Here is a 23,260-nt window from a genome sequence, read left to right as displayed (position 1 = left end):
CATCTCGCACGACGTGACGCCCCGACGACGACGACGACCACGACGACCACGCGACGCGGCTATGCCGACCACCTGGGGACGGACGCTTGCTGATTCGTACCTTCGAAGGCAGCTTATTAAGTGTTAGTCTTAAAATAAAATCATTGGCGTTATTTTTAAGACGCATCTCGTCGCTCCGACTTATCGGTCGCGTTGGCCTTAAAGACGCCGTGCAGGGGGGTTCTTGGCATAGCCGTATCCGAACTTGATGGACTCAATTACTAGCGATCAATTCGCACACGTAGCGCTCGATTGCAATCGTGACAAACCAGCATTCAGCACACCACAACAGTGTTTATCCGACCGAAACGTACGTATTGTTCTTCCCTGCTTTATCAGCATATCGGCCGTTACCTCGCATCGTTCCGATGAATCCTTAATCGTATTCCTATCGTCAACTTACTTTCAGGACTATCTGACGCCAAAAGGTTGCGGATATGCTGCCAATTCGCGCCGACGTGAAAGTAAACAGAGGCAAATGTCTTACTTGGTAAAGGCAGCAAACTGGTTGTTCGGCTTTGGTTCCTCGCAAAAGGCAGTTACAAAAGGCACACAAGAAATTCAATCATCACATGAACGAGAAATAATACGTCCACAATCTGATAAGAAAGATCCTGACGAGTTCGACGTGAACGAGACCATGGCTAGTGGCAAAACGGATTGCGACGCTGTCGTCTGGCAGACAGATTTCTGGAAGGACGACAAATACGAAGATGCCCACCTATCAATGCGTGCAAGACTGTGTTATACAGGACTTTCCACGGTTCTTGGTGACGGACTAGAGTTTATCTGTGATATATCGTGCTTTCTGTCCCGAGCTGCCACGGATTACCCCGCGGCTCTGTATCCTGTGGCAGTTGTTGATGTGCGGTCCAGCATGGAGTACTCTTCCTGTCCGATCACATTTCCCTATCCACGTTTGGCAACATATTCTGCTCTCGTAGCTCAGTGTCTTCGCCGCGACTTGAATGTTAGACCCGGGAATGTCGTCGCTGTACTGATGAGAAATAGCTACGAAGTCATGGTAGTTCACTACGCTTGTGCAGCAATTGGCGCTCAGTTGCTTAATCTGAACACACAATTGGTCGCGAATGAAATGGCACTTATTCTGGCTGAAAGCGGTGCGATGACAATTGTAGCAAATCCTTTGACACACGAAGAGGTCTTGCAGGAAGTACTTCGTGAAAATAGCTTTGAAAGATGTACACCGTCTCTCGTCAATGTCCACTGCATGACACGCTTAAGTAGCACAAACCACGCTAATACAAGTGGTTGGTTAAATAGAGGAGAGAAGCTAAGGTGGACAGAAATCCTTGCTTTCAGCTGTCATGCTGCCCCTCTTGAATTTTCTTCCATAGCAATCGCACTTGCAACACCCGCGCACATTTACTACACCAGTGGCACCAGCGGAAAACCGAAGGGTGTGAGCTTAACACATGCTGTGGTTGCGAGGCATGCGGTGGCTACTTGTTCGGAGATGCACATGAACAACGACGATATTTGGCTGCATGTTGCTCCAATGTTTCATCTCGTAGACGCATTTGCCATTTACAGTGTGACATTTGTTGGCGGTAGGCATGTTGTTGTTGAACGCTTTGAAGCTTCAAATGCTCTATGCACAATTGAGCGCGAGGGCGTGACTATCACAAATATGGCGTCTACAATGGTTGCAATTATTTGCACAAATGCAAATGCGCATCACTTTGATCTGTCGAGCTTACGAGTTTTGTCGTGTGGTGGATGTCCACTAGCCCCTGCATCCGTCACAAAAACTTTCTCAACTTTCGGATGCGAGTTTTTCATCAGTTATGGCATGACTGAATGTTGCGGCAAAATTAGCATGTCAATAATTGATCGTAAGTTTTTGCGGTCAAATAATCATGATGTCTGCCTTGCGACAATGCAAACCAGTGGCCGGCCGTTCTTTCTCATGGACGTCAAGGTGGTCGATCTGAAAGCAAACGCGGGCTCACATGCACACGAAAATGGTCTAAAAGATGCGAGTCGTATCCCTCGTATTGGTGAGGTACGAGTACGTGGCCCAACAACATTTGGAGGATATCTGCAGCAGGGAGACGCACAATTAGAACATTTTGACGATTGCGGCTGGTTTCGCACTGGCGACCTTGCCACCGTCGACAGCAACGGCTACATCACCATCGTTGACCGAGCAAAGGATATGATCCTCTGCGGAGGGGAAAACGTTTACTGTGCTGAGGTAGAATTGCTTCGATAACTGATATTAGCCTATTAAAAATAATTCTGAATTTTGCATCAAACACAGGTTGAGGGAACATTATTTGCACATCCAGCTGTCGGGCAGGCAGCAGTGTTTGGAATCACCCATCCGTTAATGGGTGAGATGGTGCAAGCTGCAGTAACGATTCGACCAGACACGACCGATGACCAAACTGAAATAATCACATATTGTCGCAGGAGGTTGAGCCGTTACAAGGTACCCTCCATTGTATTTGTTGTTAAAGAGCTCCCAACGAGTGCAAACGGTAAGGTCATGAAACAATCACTGCGTGAACAATGTCAAGATGTTGCAACGCCAAGTCGACGCAATTCGACACCGTCCACGATTTCGAATGCATTTAGCAGTCCAATGAAAGGTTCTACTTCAACGCATCGTCGTGCATCAACACATAATTTTTTAACAGCCATGAATTATCCTGAATTTAAATATCCAAGCAAAAAATGTATTCTCCTTGGTGGAAGCCTAATCGATGCACTCGGCCACGCGGAACTGTTGTTCACAGGCGTGACGCGCACCGAGGCGACGATTGTTGTTCAATCGAACACCGCATGGAATAGTATCCGCGATACGTGTATGTTCAGTGAGATGATCCATCGCTATTTTGGAATAATTTCAAAAATTTGTTTTGTTTCTGACATAAGGAATCATAATTGCGTTCAAGCCGCAATTTCAATTGTGCAAAGGACAGCAGTTGGTGCAATTGTTAAGGTATCCACATTCACTGGGACAGATGAAGGACATGTTGGACACAACGCTAACCGAGCCAGGCAGCACCGATTAGAATGCACTGAAAAAAACACAAAAATCTTAGAGAATTATGACAGCGTGCTCAATGCAGTCCAGCTTGCTCTCCGTCAAATTTGTCCCAAGCAATATTATTTGGTTGCTGAAGGTTCTGTACCGCTGACGAATGCAGGACTGTCGATTCAAACATTGACACAATTTCAAGCTGTGCTTGAAGTCAACTTTGGGGTATCATTAACCCCTTCAATCGATTCTTTAACTATTCATGAAATTTCAGAACATATCTACAACCTGATTCAACCAGCGATGACGACTCAGAAGTCAGTTGCTCGGGTTATTCATAACGCGATTGCGTCTACCTTGGGACTAGCTCTGCGTGATGGAGATGTGCCATTTGACGAAAATATGCCGCTGATGGATGCGGGACTCAGCTCCCTTGGAGCTGTCCAGCTACAGGAGACACTGTCTCGAGAGTTTGGGGAGGAAATGTTGAATAGACCCATTCCAGCAACTCTCGCGTTCGATTACCCATCTATTAATCAGATCAAAGCATTCTTTATTGGTTCAATGATAGACGGTCCGAATCGTTCGGAACAGAGCAAGAACTCAGTCAGTGAAATCAGTGGTCAAGGGTCCAAGCACATTACTGGCATGGATGCACTGGACATCACATGCCATATTCTCGGGATCGAGTGCAGAGCGCCAGGATCTCAGATTGAGATCTCGTCTGACACTAGGCTTACCTTAGATAGTGTATCAGTCACGCCACTTTCGCGTTGGGATCTTTATTTCATTTGTGCTAAAGATATTGGTGACCTGCCACCAAATTTTGGTGGCATGCTTCCTAACATTTCTACATTTGATACTGGCCTTGTCAGAATGGGCAAAGCAGAGACAGACAATCTGGATCCACAACAACGTTTGGTACTCACTTCTACGATTTCATTATGGATTATGGACTCGAGTGTGGCTCGCTGCCAAAGTGCAAAGTTTTGGGCAACTTTCATCGGAATGTCACGGGTTGAGTATCCCATCATTTATCAAACAAATGCATCAGTTTTAGGACCGCACCACGCTACTGGCTCACACCTATCAGTGACTGCTGGAAGAGTTGCTTTCGTCCTAGGCCTGGGGGGCGCCGCCGGTGTAGTTGACACAGCCTGCTCTTCATCACTCGTGGCATGCATGATCGCGAGATCATGGACACTCAATGATATGAAATTGATTGATACCTTCTCAAACACACAACCACGTTCTTTCGCCGGCGGAATAAATCTAACATTGTGCGTGTTTTGGTCACTCGCATGCACAGCAGCCCAAATGCTATCAAGTGAAGGTCGCTGCAAGACTTTTGATAGAGCTGCAAACGGATATGTACGTTCTGAGGCGATCGGAATTTTACATCTGAGCGGAAACTCATCATTAAATATCTGCCACCAAGTTGTGACTAGTGCCCCAAAATATGTTCAAATCATAGGGGTTTCCTCAAATCAAGATGGAAGGAGCAGTGCTTTAACTGCACCAAACGGCCCCGCACAGCATGATGCAATTCGAAGTTGTTTAGTAATATGCCGGATTGACCCTCGGCAGTTTTCAACCTTGCAGACACACGGCACAGGGACAGCACTGGGCGATCCTATTGAAGTGAATGCGGCAATTGCTGCATTTTGTTGTGATTCTGCTAGTAGGCTAAGACCGCTAGAGCTAGCAGCGTGCAAATCTATATGCGGACATGCAGAGCCGGCCGCTGGGATTTTGGGCCAATTCGCAGCTATTAATGAATTAAATTTGCTCTGGAGGCATCCCTTGACACACCTTCGAGGGCAAAATACACATATAATAGCAGCACTGAAATCGACACCTTCTGGAACAGCGGAATCTCTGATTTCTTTCTCCAAACAGATCGCAGAACATACGGATAACTCAGGTTACTCCTCAGTGAGTGCTTTTGCGTTCCAGGGCACAAACGCCAACTCATCGCTACTGGCTGTGAATACTTTATCATCAAACTGTAAAAATGGTCGCGGTACTCTTCTTAATCAAAAGTCATACTGGCACCAACCTTTATGGCATGCATGGCTACAGCGATGTTCCGTAGATGTCGTGGGACCGCATCCGTGTATCTTATACCGTGTGCACGTGTCGCCAGCGATTGCTAACCTGAAAGATCATGTGGTGCATAGTAGGATGTTCTGTCCAGTCGCGGCATACATGGAGATTTCAGTAGGCATACTTCGTAAGCAGGATCGCAATATCCAATCTGCAACTGTGTGTTACTCAACTATTCCGTGTCCAATGTTACTGAACAAGGTGAACAAATGCACAACTGTGGATGTGCATGTTTGCTGCAAGACCAGCAAGATTCAGGTAAAGTCCTTTGACGACTCCAATACACGCTCGAGCTTACATCTCGATTGTACTGTGCATGAAACAATTGTTTCTGATAATGTGCCTTGGAACGACACTCTCAAGCATATCACAAAGTGGGACGATGGAATATTCATTAATTTGCCCTTGTGTGCAGTGGTTTCTCGCACAAGTAATGTGACATCACAGCCCGAAAGCACGATCATGGATCCTGGCTCTCTGGACTCACTTATCCATCTTCCAGAAGGCACAGGGGCTCACTTTCGTGGTATATTGGCGCGAGTTCCAGTTGCCATTAAAGCATTTCGTGTTTCGCGGCAACCGGTCAATCCATGCTTTGCATGGTGCTCCGCGAGCGATGATGCGACCGGAAATGATGCAAACAATCATCATGGCATGTGTGGTGTCCGTATAATTCAACTCCACATTACCCGGCCTCGTGCAAGAACAGATATGTCTGGAAAATTACGTCAACAACCCTTCGAAAATATGCATCAATCTGTATATGCGATCGATAGACTCACAAGGCCTTCCAAAACAGCCACATTCGCGGCAAATACCAGCAACTTTCGCGTGTGCTCTGATATCTATACCAGAAAACTGACTTATCGCCAAACATCTGCGTTTCTGGAATTGGCGGTCTTTAATGTTGACTTTAAGCTGATTTCAGCTGGAAAATTCGGGGATATGTTGCAAGGTACTGCACGATCATTATGGCATGAGTCTGTGAAGGGTTTTTCTCTGCGCATCGATACTAATGATGTACCCTTGGGTAACAGGCATGTTTCATTAAGCGACCCTCTGATTCGGGAGACGTTTTCACGCGGGACAATCAATTCTGCAGTGCTAATAAAATTGAACATGGCGCATCGAGAAAAAAGAGGAATGAGTTTAAGCGTCGCGATTGAGAAAGTGTTTACAAAAACGAAACGCCTTTGCAGATGTAGGCTGATTAAGACATCCAAAACAGGCACTGCTTCGGTAGGTGTTATTTTTGGCGGTCTTGGAAAGCTCGGAGAATCTGTGACTTCGCATCTGTTTATGAATGTTTCAATCACGTTCGTGATGTCGTTTGGGAGAACAGGCCGTTCGAGAAGCTTATTATCGGATTCTTATCACATGAGTGCCTTTCGGGCTGATACGACCCGTGCAAGTGAGGCAAAATGTGCAGTCAATAGCGTGAGACTTCTAGGGCACATCTTGGTATTCAATTTATGTGGCACTCTTGCAGATGCACATTCAGCGCAGCAGTGTCCGGGGCGAATCCGTCCAACCTTCGCGTCCAAGGCGCGATGTGCTTTTCTGGAATTCTTCGAGCTGCAATTGTGGCGTATTTCTTTTCACTTTGCGTTTTCTAGCCTCACGGCACTGATGGGAAATGCAGGCCAGACAGGATATGCCGCAGCGAATGCAGCTTTGGACGCTGATGCAGAAGCTCGAAGAAACGAGGGAACGCCTTGCATGAGCATTCAATGGGGCGCTTGGTCAGGTGGAGGTATGGCTAGCGGACTAGAGAGTAGGATGATTCAAGTTGGTGTGGGCTTGATACACGAGAAGGAAGGACTTTATGCGTTACAACATATCGTTGACGGAGAATTTGGTTGTCATGCTACACTGTCGGTTTGTGCATTCCATTGGCCAAGGTATAACCGTGCCCACAAGTATGTGCGCGACTCTAAGTTCTTACAAAATTTCCAAAGAAACACCTCCAATCATATTAAAGATCTTGAAGGTCGTTGTTTGTGGCGGCCAATCGCTGATAGTAAAGTAGATGAGCTTCTCCCTCGACAGAAAATAACAGGCTGCGAGATTACATGTATGGTAAAAACGGCTGTATCCTTAATTTTAGGTCACTCAATCTCTTCATCTGCACCGCTAATTGACGCTGGATTCGACTCTCTTTCATCTTTGGAATTTGCTGCCGCGCTTGATCAATCAATTCGATCGGCCGGGCTTTGTACTATTGAGCTGCCCGTTACTCTCATATTTGACTATCCTAACCAGGATGCCATCATCGAATTCCTTTCATCAAAATTGTCCCATGAGCCAAACACAAGTCAAGTTTTCTCTGAGGTTCCAAGTCAGCATGCTGCAAATTCAGAATGCAATTTCTCCAAGCTGGATCCTAACCTTCAAGTTGTGAGTATTTTTTCACTTGTACGAGAAATCGCATCTTGCTCATCCCCTAAAACAGATAAAGTAGTACGTCTGCCATTGTCGCGGTGGGATTGGGACATATGTTCTTGTCTTTGTGCTACATTCGGAGGGTTCATTTCTAATCCAGCTTCATTTGATAACGAGAAGTTCAGTATCAGCCATTCAGAATCTGTCACAATCGATCCACAGCAGCGCATTTTGCTGATTTGCTGTGCCGTGAGCATACCCAAGGTGCATGGAGTCAAATTTAGCCTGCAACAAAACATGGAAGTTGGCGTAATGATAGGCATGTCAACAACGGACTATTATAAACTTGCGAATGATGTTGGAACTAAAGCAGCTGCTACTACTGCAACTGGATCGGCGTTCCTCAGCGTTGCTGCTGGCCGCATATCATTTGTGCTAAACACAAATGGTCCTGCACTGTCCATTGATACTGCTTGCTCATCGGGCCTTGTCGCACTTCACATGGCGACGCAGAGTTTATTAATGGAATCAGGGCACATGAGTAGGTGCATCGTTGGAGGGGTTAATCTCGTGTTGCATTGGTCAACTTCAGCAATGTTTGCATCGGCTGGTATGCTCGCGAATGATGGGCGGTGCAAAGCATTGGACTCTCGAGCAGACGGGTACGGCCGCAGCGAGGCATGCGTTGTTCTTTTCGTTGGGTCGCTGTTTGGTGTTAAGAAGTCCCAAAATTCCGATGGTGGATCGGTTGCCATAGTTGCGGGCTCTTCCATCAACCAAGATGGCCGTAGTAGCTCTCTCACAGCGCCAAGTGGCCCATCACAGAAGTTGTCAATTCAGCTTGCCCTTGCCGATCTACAGTATAAACACCATATATGTTTCTCAATCAGCACCCTCCAGACGCACGGTACAGGGACACCTCTCGGGGATCCAATTGAAATCGGAGCTATTTGCACATTAATTGAACGTGACTTAACTTGCGCAGTCTTAATCCTTGGTGCAACAAAGACCTCATTTGCACACTCCGAGTCATCTGCGGGTCTGGTATCCGTTGTCATCGCAGTGATGGAACAGATTCGTCAAGATTTACACGATGGTTTGCATCATGTGACGCATGTGAATCCACACATCTCGTCGGTGCTAAAAATCATCCCGGTAGAGACCTCCATTGAACGGCAGATTGCCCCAGCATTTCGTTACTCCGGCTGCCGAAATGGAAAATCTACATCACTCCCAATAGGTTGTAACGCATTTGCATTTCAAGGCACAAACGCGCATCTCATCCTTATTCAGTGGCCGGATGCCGTTATTGGACTCGGTCTAGATGGACCGCAGGTTCCTGCATGGTGTGCAGAGAGATTCTGGCTATTTCCGACGCCACATCGAATAATTGCCCACTTCTCATTGACTGGATGCAAATTTGCATGTATTGCTGCTGATCTGGGATCAACGTCGTGGATTAAAGACCATATTGTACGGGAACGAATCATCCTTCCGGGAGCGGGCGCTCTTGAGATAGCTCAGGCGACCGCGTGCATCGCATGTTTAAGCAACACTTTTTCTGTTGCAGTTGGAGGAGTTTCGATTGCGGCTCCGCTTGAGCTGTCAAATTTTCGATTTGACGTGAAGTTGGATGTAGGATTGGGTGTTGTCAGGATAGGCTCGCCAGTGATCGGCATGACCATAACGGGTCGAATCCATACAAATACAATCAATCACGACAACAGTAACGCTCGATGCGAGTTTGAAATAAGAACACTATTCTTCATAAAGTTATATTGTTTTCTCACTTACGATGGGTGCACACCTCATGAAACTTGTGCTTTCAGAGGTGCCTTCGAGGGTAACATTTTTAGCAGAATCAGCTGTTGTACAAATGACGGACTGCTCATGTGTCCAGCAGCGCTCGATGCAACATTCCAATCGTTATCTGCCACGTGGCACACACAATCGCAAGAGGAGCTCACACCAGTAGAACTGAATGTCCCGACTGCATTTGCAACATATGCTGTGATCGAAAAACTAAGAACGAATTCTTCTGTGAACTTCGCAAGATCACAATTGGACGTTATGGACGATATCCACGGTGCTAAAATTAGCGACCACAACATTCTTTATCGTTGTGATGTTAAAGGTATGGCCTCAAAACCTGTGTGTTACGAACTCAAAACTTCCAACTCTCCGTCATCTCTAACAGCCTTAATAGAAGAGCGGCGCAAATCTACCTCTCCTGGTCATTTTGTAAGCAATCATAACATTGTCCATCGTACTACTTCTGATGCAAGACATCTTCTGTGTATGTTGCAAGCACCCATGTGTATCGTAAGACAGATTGCGAGTGCCAATGACTACTTATTGGGCGGACTGAGATCAGTTGTAATGGAACTACCGCATATGGAATTGAATGAAGAGCCTGGATTACAAGTAGCCTGCGGAATTCATATATTAGCTGTAGGTTTCCCGGAAATTTATGACGATGGTAAGTATTCTCTCGTAAACATCATTTCGGGCCCAAATAACATATGGCGAAACACAAGGAAATTTATGACGGGTGGATTTCGACAGAGGCCACTTGTTGTAGTTGGGGGCCTTGGCGCACTTGGTCAAGTCATTACAACACACGCTGCGATTAACTGGAAAAATTCGGTCATTTTTGTTCAGTCTCGTGTGGGCAGATCTGTAGCAAACATATTTCCAGGAGTGTGCTTAATGGTGATTTATGCAGCCGATGTATGTGTTGCATCATTCCGCGAATCTTGCTTTCCTCGAAATATTCAAAGTCCAACGGTAGTGAATACTGCTGGTGTTTTGCGTGACACTACCACCGCGAACATCGATGCAATCAAAATAAGAACTGTTCTCGCTTCAAAATGTGCACGTCAAATTGGCAGTAACCATTCAGTTCAGGATGCAATACACGTTTCCTGTTTGTTTTCATCGATAGCAGTGATGCTCGGTTCTCCAGGACAAGCAGGTTATTCGGCAGCAAATGCAAGGTTGGACGAGACAGCCCGCCGCTATGCTAATGCGGGTTTACCTGTATGTTCTGTTCAGTGGGGGCCCTGGGAAGCAATAGGAATGGCAGATATGGACTGTGTCAACGTGCAAAGGTTAAGAAACAGGGGTCTGCATTCAATTCAGTTGTACGAAGGCATGCAGTTCTTTGAGGCCATATTAGAGCTTTTTGAGACTTCACATGGGGGACATGCGGTCGTAACGAGTGTTTCAAGGACAGATTGGAATAGGTATGTAGCTGCAGTTCCAATGGCGCGAGGTTGCGCACGTTTACTTTTTCAAAACTTTGTGGAAATTCCAAAGAACGGATCTGAGCATCACTACCCTCGGAAAGAAGTGAAAACATCCAAAACGTCTCAACGTTTAACCCTGGTTCAAAGTTGTATCGATCTGAATGCGATAACTGAACAAGTCATCAGCATTGTTCGGCAGTTCATAGGTGGAGAATTTCCCTTGAATTTGCCGTTCATGGAAGCTGGGCTTGATTCACTAACATCAGTCGAGCTTGTGTACAGCCTCTCAAATGCTTTCAGCATTAAACTCGCCGCAACAGTGATATTTGACTATCCTTCAATAGATGCTCTTGCAAACTATGTCTGCGGATTGTTAAAACCTTGCACAACACTGCAGTACTCGGACCAAATGCGGTCCGATGCAACAGCATTCCAAATGGACAACGGCGAGCGATCTTCAACTTCTGTTCAAATGAAATGCTGGTCACTCTCAGGTGACGATTCTTGCTTCGACACAACTTTCTATTATGATCGACCTGACAAGGTGCCAATTTCACGCTGGGATGCTGAAAAGGTGGGAAGTGTGAAGAATCTTCCGTCCGCATTCGCTGCATTCATCTCGTCACCAGAAGCTTTTGACCAAGAATTGTTCCATATATCTTTTCTCGAGGCTTCCATCACAGATCCCCAGCAACGACTTGTGCTGACCGGTACACTCAAAATCATTACCCCTAATATCTCGAGGGAAATTGGGAGCGCAGGTCGGCGTGGTGTGTATGTTGGTCTTGCCAGCTGTGACTTCAGTTTACTTTCAGCATCAACAAGAGATCCTGGATCACACTGCACATCTGCATTTGCTGCCACTGCTTTCTTCAGCAGTGTAACACCCGGTAGGACATCATATGTATTCGGTCTAACAGGTCCAAGCATAGCCTTTGACACTGCGTGCTCCTCCTCCTTGGTAGCGCTAAATTCTGCTTTCATTGATCTCAAGTCTCTCTGCATTAACAAACTGAGCGATGTTGAGCATTTGCATAGCGCTCTGGTTGGAGGAGTCAATGTTATGCTGACTTCTTTCGTCACGGGGACTTTTGAATCTGCAGGTATGCTATCTTCTTCTGGTAGGTGCAAAACTCTCGCAGAGGATGCTGATGGTTACGTTCGTGGAGAAGCATGCATAATGCTGCTATTGGAAAAACTTAAGGAATGTCAAATTGATTTCTGTGGCACTCCAATAATAGCTAGTGCAGCCGTGAACCAGGATGGTCGAAGCAGTACACTTACAGCTCCAAACGGCCATGCTCAACGGCATGTCATCAGTTTAGCATTATTTTACGCGAATGAGGAAGTGTCAAATCAGTTGCAGACCTCGCACACACTTGAAATGCATGGTACCGGCACGCCACTCGGAGATCCTGTAGAAATTGGCGCCTCCCAATCTATTTTCACGAAGTTAATCTCACTGGTTACTGCAGCTAAAACCGCCATGGGACATTGCGAGCCAGCGGCGGGAATGTGTGGATTGATCTGTATTGCAGAGAAGGTTATTAATCTGCACATTGGAAAGGTGGGCGTGTTACACTTACGAACCATCAATCCACATGTAGCAGAAGCTACATTTGAGCATGCATGTTTTCGTGGATCCCGAGAGCTCGCCGCCATTGCTCAGGGGAAGGAATCATATAAAGCCGGAGTGAGTGCCTTCGCGTTTCAGGGCACAAATACCCATGTTCGATGTTTCCAAGACTGTGATCAAATCATAAGGCGTTCGCATCTCCACAAAATTATTGTCACAAACCCTCACAGGGTGTGGATGACTCCAATCAGGCGTGCGAGCATCTTTTCATCATCCGTATGCAATGATGCGAATGGGCTGTCAATTGTAAAGTCAATTGCATTGGATTTTGTCTCTGACTGTAAGCCGCAAGCATCACCGTATTTGGATCATGTGATTTCGGGACATATTTTGTTTCCTGGATCTGGGTTACTCCATCTTGCATATAATGCAGTCGATGCAGTGCTCACAAAAGGATCAGATCAACCTGAAATCTGTACTGCAGTAATTCCTGCCCCCCTAAAAATACACGCGACAATGCAGAATACTTTGACTGTATCGGCGTGCCTCACGCATGGTGAAATTCGGATTGAATCATTCACCGCAACGCACTTTGTCTCATGCACACATTGCATTCGCGCCGATCACACCTCGCTATCCAAAACCTATCATATGAAAGAGATTTCGAGGGAGGCACTCCGCGCCTTTCACACCAAGCCTATTGACTCTTCGTTTGCATATCAGTGCATGGTACATGCAGGGCTTCAATGCGGACCATCATTTCGCCTGATGTGCAACATTTGGTATAGTGGAGAGCGGGGGAGAGCGATCGCCAGTATACGAACACTGCGTAGCCAGCTTTGTGCAATGCCGTCCATCATTGACTCGAGTATGCAACTTGCTGCACCACCAATAGGAGTTTCAAAATGTCTTCGAGTGCCTGCAGCTGTTGGAGGTTATCTTCAGACCACGATAAAAGAAGATGATACAATATCCATTGAAGGCTTTGGAGTTGCACTGGCTTTTGGAGAAAAAATGACTACAGCTGATCATGTCATGACTGACCACGTCGTCTCAAACGTGCACTCAAACCAAGAGTTTTCAAGACTCTTCGAAATGAAATGCAAACCTGTTAACAGTTCACCTATATCACGCAAAAATGAAACACAAAATTTGGCTTTAAACACCCTCTTTTCCCCACACCTCAGGGCGATGCCAATTAGCAATCAAAATGCTCATAGCACACCCACCAGCTTACGAATGAAAACCAGCTCATTACGTGCAAGCTTGGCAGCAGCGGCTGCTGCTCAAGCATTCAAGAGGGAGAGATTAAGTTTTCATCTTCCTAGTTCAAATTTGCATAGAATTACTGGATCTTCTATTGCCACGCTACTGCACTGCTTTGAGCAAGAGAACCCACTTAGTTGCAGCTCAAACCGCGATGAAAGATGCATCGATGGAATTCAAATGCTCTCGGTTCTACTCCCAGATCATTCTGAGAGCATTAAAAACGGTCCCGAAATTTCAACAGGGTTATTTTTCAACGCACTTGGTTCCGGTGAGCAAAAGCCGCATGTTCTCAAAGCCCAGAGGCAAAGCTCCTCTCGATATCGGACGTTGATCGTCACAGGAGGTACTGGTGCACTAGGAAATACAATTGTGACAGACAATGAGGTTATTAGAAATATAAATCATACAAAATTGACAGGCCGTTCTGGTCGAACAGGAAAGTCAAGCTTCGCCAAAAACACTGCTCACCTCACAATAGTAAGGCATACTAACATGACACATGAAATAACCATGCGCCTCTTCACAAGTCCCGGGTCACTTATTTTTAAATTAGACGGGAAGCTGTGTGATTGTATGCTTCAATCTCAAACAGTCGGCACATTTCGTACAGTTTTCGAGCCAAAAATGTGTATCAGAGATCCCGTCTCAGATGTTATGTTGAAATTCCTGAATGCACCACATGCATTGATACTTTTCTCATCAATCGCATCGCTCCTGGGTTCAAAATCGCAAAGCAACTATGCTGCTGCAAACGGGATTTTGGATGCAATTGCAGAACCGTCTCTGCAGATGGGAATCGCGTGTCAAGTCATTCAGTGGGGCGCATGGGCTGGTCCCGGCATGGCTTCAATCGGCTCCAAGCGGCTGGAACGAATAGGTATACGATTAATCAGCCCTGGGGACGGGGTTCATTCTCTATGGAGCATTGTTGATGGCTGCACTTCACCGCCGCTGCCTCTTGGCATGAATGTGATATTATCCGTCGATTGGGCAAATATACTTTCAAGACAGCCTCAATCATCAACTTTGTTGGGAGGGAAATTTTCAGAAATAGCAGAACTCATCACACCCACACTTAGAAGCTGCAGCTACCTTGTAAGCTGTGAACAACATGAAGGACCAGGCTCTCTGAAACCTGCTTCTACGGCTACAACGCGAATAGATGATACGAATCCCAAATATTTTCCATCTGAGGCTGAAATCTGTACTCTGGTTCATGAGGAGTTGGCTACTCTACTTGGCAAAGACGAGGTAGACCCCAATTTACCTATAATGCACACTGGTCTTGACTCGCTCAGCGCCGTTGATCTTAGGGCCACAATAGGAGAAAAATTTGGCCACGTCCTTCCTGCAACGCTCTTCTTTGACTACCCCACTGTAGCATCAGCTGCTGCTTACATCATGTCGATGTTGTGTGATTCAAAAGTAGGCGATGTTTCATTGGGGCAAGTCAACGGATGCACTAACCTGATGAATACATCTCCTTCTTCTGTAAGGATTGTTGGGACAAGTAGGGAGGCCCTGGAGCCTCTGGATACTGTATCGCCGATTTCATCCGACAGATGGGATGTCGAGAGGTACTCAACATATGATGACAATCCGTCCACAGGCATTCAGTTTGGATCGTTCGTTTCCATGGGGCGACTTGTTGGCGTGGATTTCTCTTTTTTCTGCGTAGGAATTAGTCTTGAGGCTGTGCACCTTGATCCACGCCAAAGGCTATTAGTCTTAGATGTCGCATCCACTATGAAAGCAGCAAATAATGATGCGGAGCATTTTGCCTTGCATGCGGGGCTTGCTGGTAAAGATCATTCATTGCTGCTAGAAGAATGGGGTCATAAAGAAAATGCATACACCGGGATTGGCGTCGAGTCATCAGTTCCTGTTGGGCGAGCATCATTTTTGCTGAACCTTCGCGGGCCAGCTATATCGATCGACACCGCATGTTCATCGTCTCTTGTTGCAGTAAACTTATCTCTTGATTTCACAAGGAAGAACCAGTCAAGTGGAGCTTTCACGGTCGGAGTATCACTCATGTTGACGATAGACATGCATAAAAAATTGGGCCGCGCTGGCATGCTATCTTCATCTGGAAGATGCCGCACATTAGATGCTGGAGCAGATGGGTACATTAGGGGGGAGGCCTGTCACACACTTCTATTGTCAACATCAAGCATGAGTCGTGCGTTTGTTGCACTTTGTGGGTCAGCTGTAAATCAAGATGGTCGAAGTAGCTCACTTACCGCGCCAAATGGCCCATCTCAGCAAGAAGTAATCGGTAAGGCCATTGATGATGTCTCTATTTTTGAGGACTCGCTAGATTACTCGTGCGGTGTGTTGCAGATGCACGGTACTGGGACTCCGCTTGGAGATCCTATCGAGTTTGGAGCCGCGAGTATTGTGCTCCAGACGTTACAAGCAAACACCAGGTTTGAGGCTTCAAAGTCATGGAACGCACATGGCGAACCAGCTGCTGGGGCTCTTAGTCTTTGTGAACTAACCAACAATCTGTCCAAATACGCGATTTCTGGTCTGTGCCATTTGAGAGCATTGAATCCCCTCGTCATGGAAACTTTAACGTCTGATGACAACATCACAAGTCTCGCGGTAATTGCTCGACAGGTTTCTTCCATGATGTCAACGAATTGTCAGGGTGGCGCAAGCGCATTTGCCTTTCAAGGCACAAATGCACATGTTGTTGCAAAAACGATGAACGTCGAATATTCTAGTGCTAGGTATGAAAAGTCTGCGTTACTGCTTCACTGCCAACGGGCGTGGCCAGCAACACGAGCTGTTGCTAGCCTCCGCGCTTGCATGTTGGCTGTCTCATTAGGTGTGAACAGCTCGCCAATTTCATCGGCAATTGTCGCTTCTCTCAAGAGCACTGAATGTTTGAACGCACTGCATGCGGCGTTTACAGCTGTAAGAGCCTTCCACGATGCCGACTTCTTTGCCCTGATTTCCAACACATTTATTTCCTCGAGTTATGCTTTGACAAACAGCATCACCGTGGAGATCGGAAGTAGCGATGGATCGGCGTATATTTTCAAATCATCTGGTAGCCTCGCTTTCAGAGGGGCAGGATCATGTTTGGTTCAGTCAAAAAAGAGAATTGATCATTCTCATTTATTCGCACATCTGAAAATCTTTTTTCATTTAAAGAATGGGGGAATGTACTCGCAATTCTTGGACTTGTCACGCATCACGCTTTGTGGCGGGCTCTCATCGGCGCTCAATATCCTCGAGACGTATTCCATCATGCGTTTGCAACTTAAATCTGTGGGCGCATTTACCGCATGGGAAGAGTTTTGGCGAGGCGATTCTGCTGATGCCGTGTTTACTGCAAAATTTTTGAGTATATCCGATTCTGCAAATTGTATTGATACACACTTTGAAATGAACAGGGATGCAGGCGGTCACCTTGGGAACAAATCGACAACATTGGGGTATGCGCTCGAGTGGCAATGTTCTTGCACTGATCCAGAACTTAGTATTGTACCCGTCAATATCTTGTTTCCTGCATCAGGACCGCAGCAATCAGAGTCAGTCAAATCAACAGCGAGTGTCCTTGAAACATTGCAGCACAGAGAGCTCGCCGGAATTTTCGGTGGTCAAGCAAACGCTATCATCCCTGATCTTGGTGGAAGCATAACGGCCTTAATGCGCGCTGTATCTAGTGAGAGTAACGTGCAAATATCTTTCAAAACGGGCTTGAATGCTTCTCCAAGGCTTCTTCCACTTCAAGCAAAGGCGTCCATCGTTGCATTGGATCGCATGCACACTGTTGAAATAATTGGCGGCCTGGGTGCGCTAGGCATGCTAGTAGCACGTTGGCTCGCCACACAGACTACTGTGAGCACTTTGCGCCTCTATAATCTAGTAGGAAGGAATAAAGCGTTCAAAAACTTGATGATGCACCCAGCTATGGTTATCGCAAAAAACTTTGATGTGTCGATACGTGAATTCTGGAACACGATAACTTGGCACGATGCTCTCTTCGGATGCAACGGTATACTTCGCGATGCATCAATTCAAGGACAGGCTGTCGGCAATGTCCGATGTGTTTTCGCATCTAAATATGTCACCCCTCACCACACAGATGATTTGTTACCTATAAAATTCAAGTGTCAATATTCATCGCTTGCTTCCCTGCTTGGCTCCCCGGCACAAGCAAACTACTGCAGTGCAAATGCAAGAGTCGACCACGCTGCAGCAAGGGATCGCTTGGCTGGTAGGTTATCACTGAGTATCCAATGGGGGCCCTGGATCGGCGTTGGAGGTATGGCATATGTAAAGCAACACACTCTACGCAGACTGGAACGCGATGGAGTGCTAGGAGTAACAAAATATGAAGGCATACGCTTTCTCAGCATGATGTTCTCAAACTGCCCTGCATCTCATCCGACTTTTATAGTGAGCAAAATTGATTGGCCAAAGCTCTTAAAGTCGCGGGCTAATGCAGGGCCCATTCTTGCAGAATTTGGGATGCGTTGTCTAAGTACATGCAAATCAGCTGCGATCACTCCAAACTTCCCAATCGATATTAATCCAAATTCAACATCATCTAATGAAGAAAATAAATTTAACGTAAGTCTCATGTCCGTCAACAACTTAGTGTCAAGGTTGGTTTCTGACGTCCTTATAAGGCCCGTTTCGTTTGAAGAACCGCTTATGGATTGTGGATTGGACTCGTTGGGAATCCTGGAACTTCATAGTGCTCTCAGGATAGCATTCAATCACATCATATTTCCTTCTACTGTGATGTTTGACCATCCTTCTATTTCGAGCATCGCTGCTTTCATAGTAAACCATGATCGACACACTGTGGCTGATTCAATATGCAAAGAAATGTCGCAATCAGCAAAAAACTGCACCGGTCGAGCAGAGGTGGTTTCTGGTGATGGTTCAAACATAGCACTCAAACATCTGTCAACAGCTCGCGATTGTTGCTTTGCCATCCCTACCATTCGATGGGATCCAGAATTTGAAGCCTCAAGGGTCGCTCATCATATCCCTATGCACTTTGCCAACATGATTGAGTGCATTGATTATTTCGACCTAAAGATATATGGAGTGCAACTATCAGAGGCACGCCAGATGGACCCGCAACAACGCCTACTTTTGGACGCGACGCTTGCAACCACACTGTGGCAGACTATCGATACGGCAAATGTAGCTGTAGCCGTCGGCATTCAGCACATGGAGTATGCGCAGCTATGCAGCAACCAATCAACTTTTGGATTCAGTCCATACGTTGCAACTGGTTCTGCACTTAGCGTCGCCTCTGGGCGCTTATCTTATGTTTTCAACTACGGGCAGTCAGCGATAAGTGTCGACACCGCTTGTTCTGCTTCATTGTTGGCGATCCATATCTGCATTTACGCAGTGCACCACGAGGGATCTGGAGGCCTTAGCGTTGCAGGAGGAGTTAATCTAACCCTCAGTGCGAACAATTTCACTATAATAAATGCAGCTGGGATGTTATCAATGGATGGTCGGTGCAAAGCTTTGGATAGCGTAGCAGATGGATATGGAAGAGGCGAAGCAGCTGGGGTCTTCTTAATCTCACATCTTCCTGCGGAGCAGAGAAGTTCGGATTCGTCAAAATTATTATTCAATTTCGAAAGCACAGCAGCAAACCAAGATGGTCGAAGTGGTTCTCTAACTGCTCCAAATGGCATTTCGCAGCGACAAGTGATTTCCACTGCAGTAACACGAGCGGCTAAGATAGACAATCTCTTGCACTTTTCGGTCCATGGAACAGGAACTGTTCTGGGTGATCCTATTGAAATAAGCGCTGTTGGGACAGTTCTGGTTTCCATGCTCTCTGTTAACAAGCCACTGGTATCTGTATTGGTGGCATCTAAGACTGCACTTGGTCACACAGAGGCAGCAGCCGGACTTGCCGCACTTATGCAGGTCTCCCAATCTGTTGTATTTAGACTCTCAGTTCCTCTGATGCATCTTCGGAATGTAAACCCATATGTTGTTGTGGAATGTTGCAACATATGTTTGCCTCGAAATATGATACAAGCATCTTTGGGAGCTGTTGGAGTAAGTGCATTTGCGTTCATGGGTTCAAACGCCCACGTCATCATTCGGTCAGAATATATGGGTCCGAATGCGACCAAACGATCTGATATTTTATCCTGGGACAAGACATGGGCGTGGAAGCTAGAGGGGCTTCAGGGGACCATATCCTTGATCGTTCCTCGTGCCGATGTCAACTTCAAACCATTTCAGTTGTGTTTTGAACGCAGCCCATGTTTCTTTTCTCGATCATCATTTCAACATCAAATGACGATGATTGATGCGCTTTGTATAGCAACTCACCTCATCACATGCACAGTACAGTACAGTCGCTGCGCAATTTTACTGAATCACGCGATTGCAATTGCACCCCTCTCAGTGCCTGAGTTAAAGCAACTTGAATTAGACACAATCGGCGGGAGTGTAGTCATGAACCGAATCATCCGATGCCAAGTGCATGTCTATAGGATTTTTAAAAATGTGTTCCATGTTTTGTATGCGTGTTTTGGTGGCTACACCAAAAGGAACGTATCCGATACGGCTTCACTTATGCCTATTAGAGGTTCAACGAACTTAGTGCGCAACAAGTTGTTTGCAATTCATGCGATTCTGCACGTGGGATCGATATCTTACTCAGTACCAGTCGCCGCAGACGCGTTTATTGACAGCAAAACCCTTGAAAACGTTCATGAATCTGCATCCAAAAGCACTGCAGATACTGGCAAAAGATTCCATCTAAAGTGCACAGGTACCTATGTAATAGGCGGTATTCTTGATAGAATATCGTATATGCAAGGATTTGATGAAGTCAATTCTCGTGATGGTGGCTATTGTCACTGTATAGAAAACAATTATGTCCCACAATGTGCACCAATCGCATCATCAGCTGACGTTCTCGAAGTTGTCCTAAATGCGGTAGCTGAATTTTCCGGTAAATCAGTTGTTCTTGATGAGTCTCTCATCGATTTGGGAATTGACTCCATAGCTGCAGTAGAGCTAGCTTTGACTCTGCAAGAAAGACTTGGGCTGAGATCTCTAGATGTGGCTAACATTGCCTCATGTCAAACGCCTATGGCTATGGCTCAATCCCTCTGCTCTGAAATCGACAAGAGTAAATGCATTCAGAAATCAGAAACAAATGTTATACTTTCAAATCCTGTGCATGATCAGACCCAGCGCTCTATTAATCATGAAATCAAGAATCATGAACTCAAAGTACTGCATGAGAGTGCGTTTACTAGACCAGCGACACTATTTCTTGGAGCACCGGCTTTTGGCGATGGACAACTAGCCTATATGCGGCTTGTCTCCAGCCTGTATCTAGGTGCGCATCCCGTGCTAACTCTTGAACGAAATTCACACGCCGAGCCATGGCCAATGTTGGCAGCAGGGCATGCACATCAGATCGCACAGCACGAAGTGAATGCAGTCAAAGTCAATATTCCAACAGTTCTGGGTGGCCATTCCTTGGGTGGGGTACTTGCGATGGAGACAGCATCGCGGCTCGAAAACGATTATTTCAGAAAGGCTGTGATGCTTTTGTTTGATGCACCGCATCCTGTGCAATTTAAACCGGATTGGCACAACATCTCAGATGACTGTGATGGCGATATTGCTTCCTGGTCTACAGGACTGACTTACATGGGCATCGCATTACAGAGCTTCCACTGTGATTTACTCAAATGTGGCTGGTTTGAGTTGAGTCAAAACGAGAAATATTCTCTCTTTGAAGATGTTATCTTCCAAGCTCTGGGTAGAGTTGTTTGCGCCAGAGAAATGGACGAGCAGATTAGCGCAGGGCCATTCGCCGCCCAATGGAATAGTGGAATAGTTAGAGACGAAACAAATTGTACATGCGATGTTTCTGCATGGAAAATGCTTCAGGGAACTTTTGATTCAGCAGAGAAAAGTGCTTCTCTAAAATCCTGTTTTAGAAAGATTCAGGGGAAGGCCATCTGCTACAAGGCCGGCAGAGAAAGTAGTGCTTTATTTGAAACTGAACTCTTTCTCAAGGAAGGTGACAAAGTACTTGAGTCTATGACAGGGTACACATGGGTGCTTTCATGCGATCATGTTGAAATAGTGCACTGCCAGGGGAGTCACATGGATTTGATGACCAATGAGAGTGATTGCAGTGGCGATCTGTCCTTTACAATAAGTCCACATGTTAATGAAGAGCTAGCGCGAGCTTGGATAGATCTAAAACAAAAATATGATCAGAATCCCCTGTGGAAGAAGTGCATTCCTAGTAGCTCCCGCGAAGCTTGGGAAAAACCAGCATTCATTCAGGTGGCATCCCTTCCATTCTGGCAAGCACCTTGTGTTATGTCGCAACAGCTTCCATGCAAGAGTAAAAAAGGAAAGTTTTCTGTGCGTATGGATGCGGAGGATTCGTTGTTTATGCTTGGCTTGAATTATTTTTCAAACCAAGGATTGCTCAAATTTCGGGGAGAGACCCAGGAGGAAGCTAAGGTCACAGCAGTCGTCTTCATTCAGGATTTACTCAGCAGAATGGCTGAGTGGTTGCTCCCTGCATTCGACACACGCCTGCCATGCTTAGCTTGCCACCAGCAAGAACGGCAGAAGAACATCAGGACTCACTTTTCTGACGAAATACGGGCATGTGAGGTGCTAAAGATGGTGCTTGATGTCATGACCATCATGACCAAGAAGTGCACTTTCGGCGGCAAATCGACCTCCCTGTTGAGAATAATACTCGTGGCCCTTCCAGAGACAAAAGCTGCCAAAATTGCGTTCCATGTTGCGAACTTGTACCGGTGTGCCGGAGGAAACGCGCATGCATTTGTTGCACTATCGCGCCCTGTCCCTATCAATTCTGAAGATACGCGGGATTCACTCCTCCGTCAACTAAGTTTTGACGCAAAAATTAACTCCATCAATCCTACTTCATTGGAACCGGCCATTCAGTCCCTAGCCACACGGTACCTAGAGGCGGAGACTAAATTGCATATTTCATCCACAGTGTTTGCAAGATTTCTACAACACCTCCAGGGGTGTTCAGAAGGCAAGTTCATGGAGGCATTCCTTGCGCTGAGGCCAGCTCTTAAAATGAGAAGTGAGTGGACCACGACAATATGTAGAGGTGCGATGACTGCGGCAGCAGCGTGGGAAGCGGCAATGAACAATTTGCATTTGTCCATGGTGTCTTCACATGTTACCGTGATGTATGATATCTGATTTACTCCCTGATTCATAATTCCAAGAAAAGCGAGGCAAACAAAATCAACCACCTTATTATCTAATACGAAGGTAGTCTACATTGCGTGCGTAGAGGTCGTTATTTTGAAGTGTGGCATCTGGTACCTAGCTAGAGATAGATGATTAAAGCACCCAAAATAATAATGCGCCCGAATGAAAATCTGACATAACTTGAATTCATGCTGTGATACAGTGCAAAGGTAGTGACAGAAGGTGGGGAGTAACTCCTACAAAATGCCTCAGGAGTTTGCAATTTCCCAGGGGTAAGGTACCAATCAAGGTCTTGAACGCCCCCTTCACAAATCTAGATTTATCGGCTTCGTAACATCCACCTCGCCATCGATGCCTGCGAGATTAGTGCCGTCGCTTGCTGCTGGCCGCTCC

The 23,260-nt window shown here is 46.2% G+C and overlaps 1 protein-coding gene across 1 annotated transcript; it reads left to right on the top strand.

The window, feature by feature from the left end:
• Nucleotides 1–247: 247 nt before the first annotated feature.
• On the top strand, nt 248–22,855 carry MICPUN_55049 (predicted protein; the record flags this gene model as incomplete). The annotated part of the gene is made up of 2 exons (XM_002507498.1): nt 248–2,257; nt 2,324–22,855. The coding sequence occupies 2 exons, from the start codon at nt 248–250 to the stop codon at nt 22,853–22,855; spliced, it is 22,542 nt and encodes a 7,513-aa protein (XP_002507544.1).
• Between the last annotated feature and the right edge of the window lie 405 nt (nt 22,856–23,260).

This window comes from Micromonas commoda, chromosome 1 (genome assembly GCF_000090985.2).
Source record: "Micromonas commoda chromosome 1, complete sequence".
Classification (NCBI taxonomy): Eukaryota; Viridiplantae; Chlorophyta; class Mamiellophyceae; order Mamiellales; family Mamiellaceae; genus Micromonas; species Micromonas commoda.
Note: the sequence above shows the minus strand (reverse complement) of the source record. Positions and strands in the feature narration are given on the sequence as shown.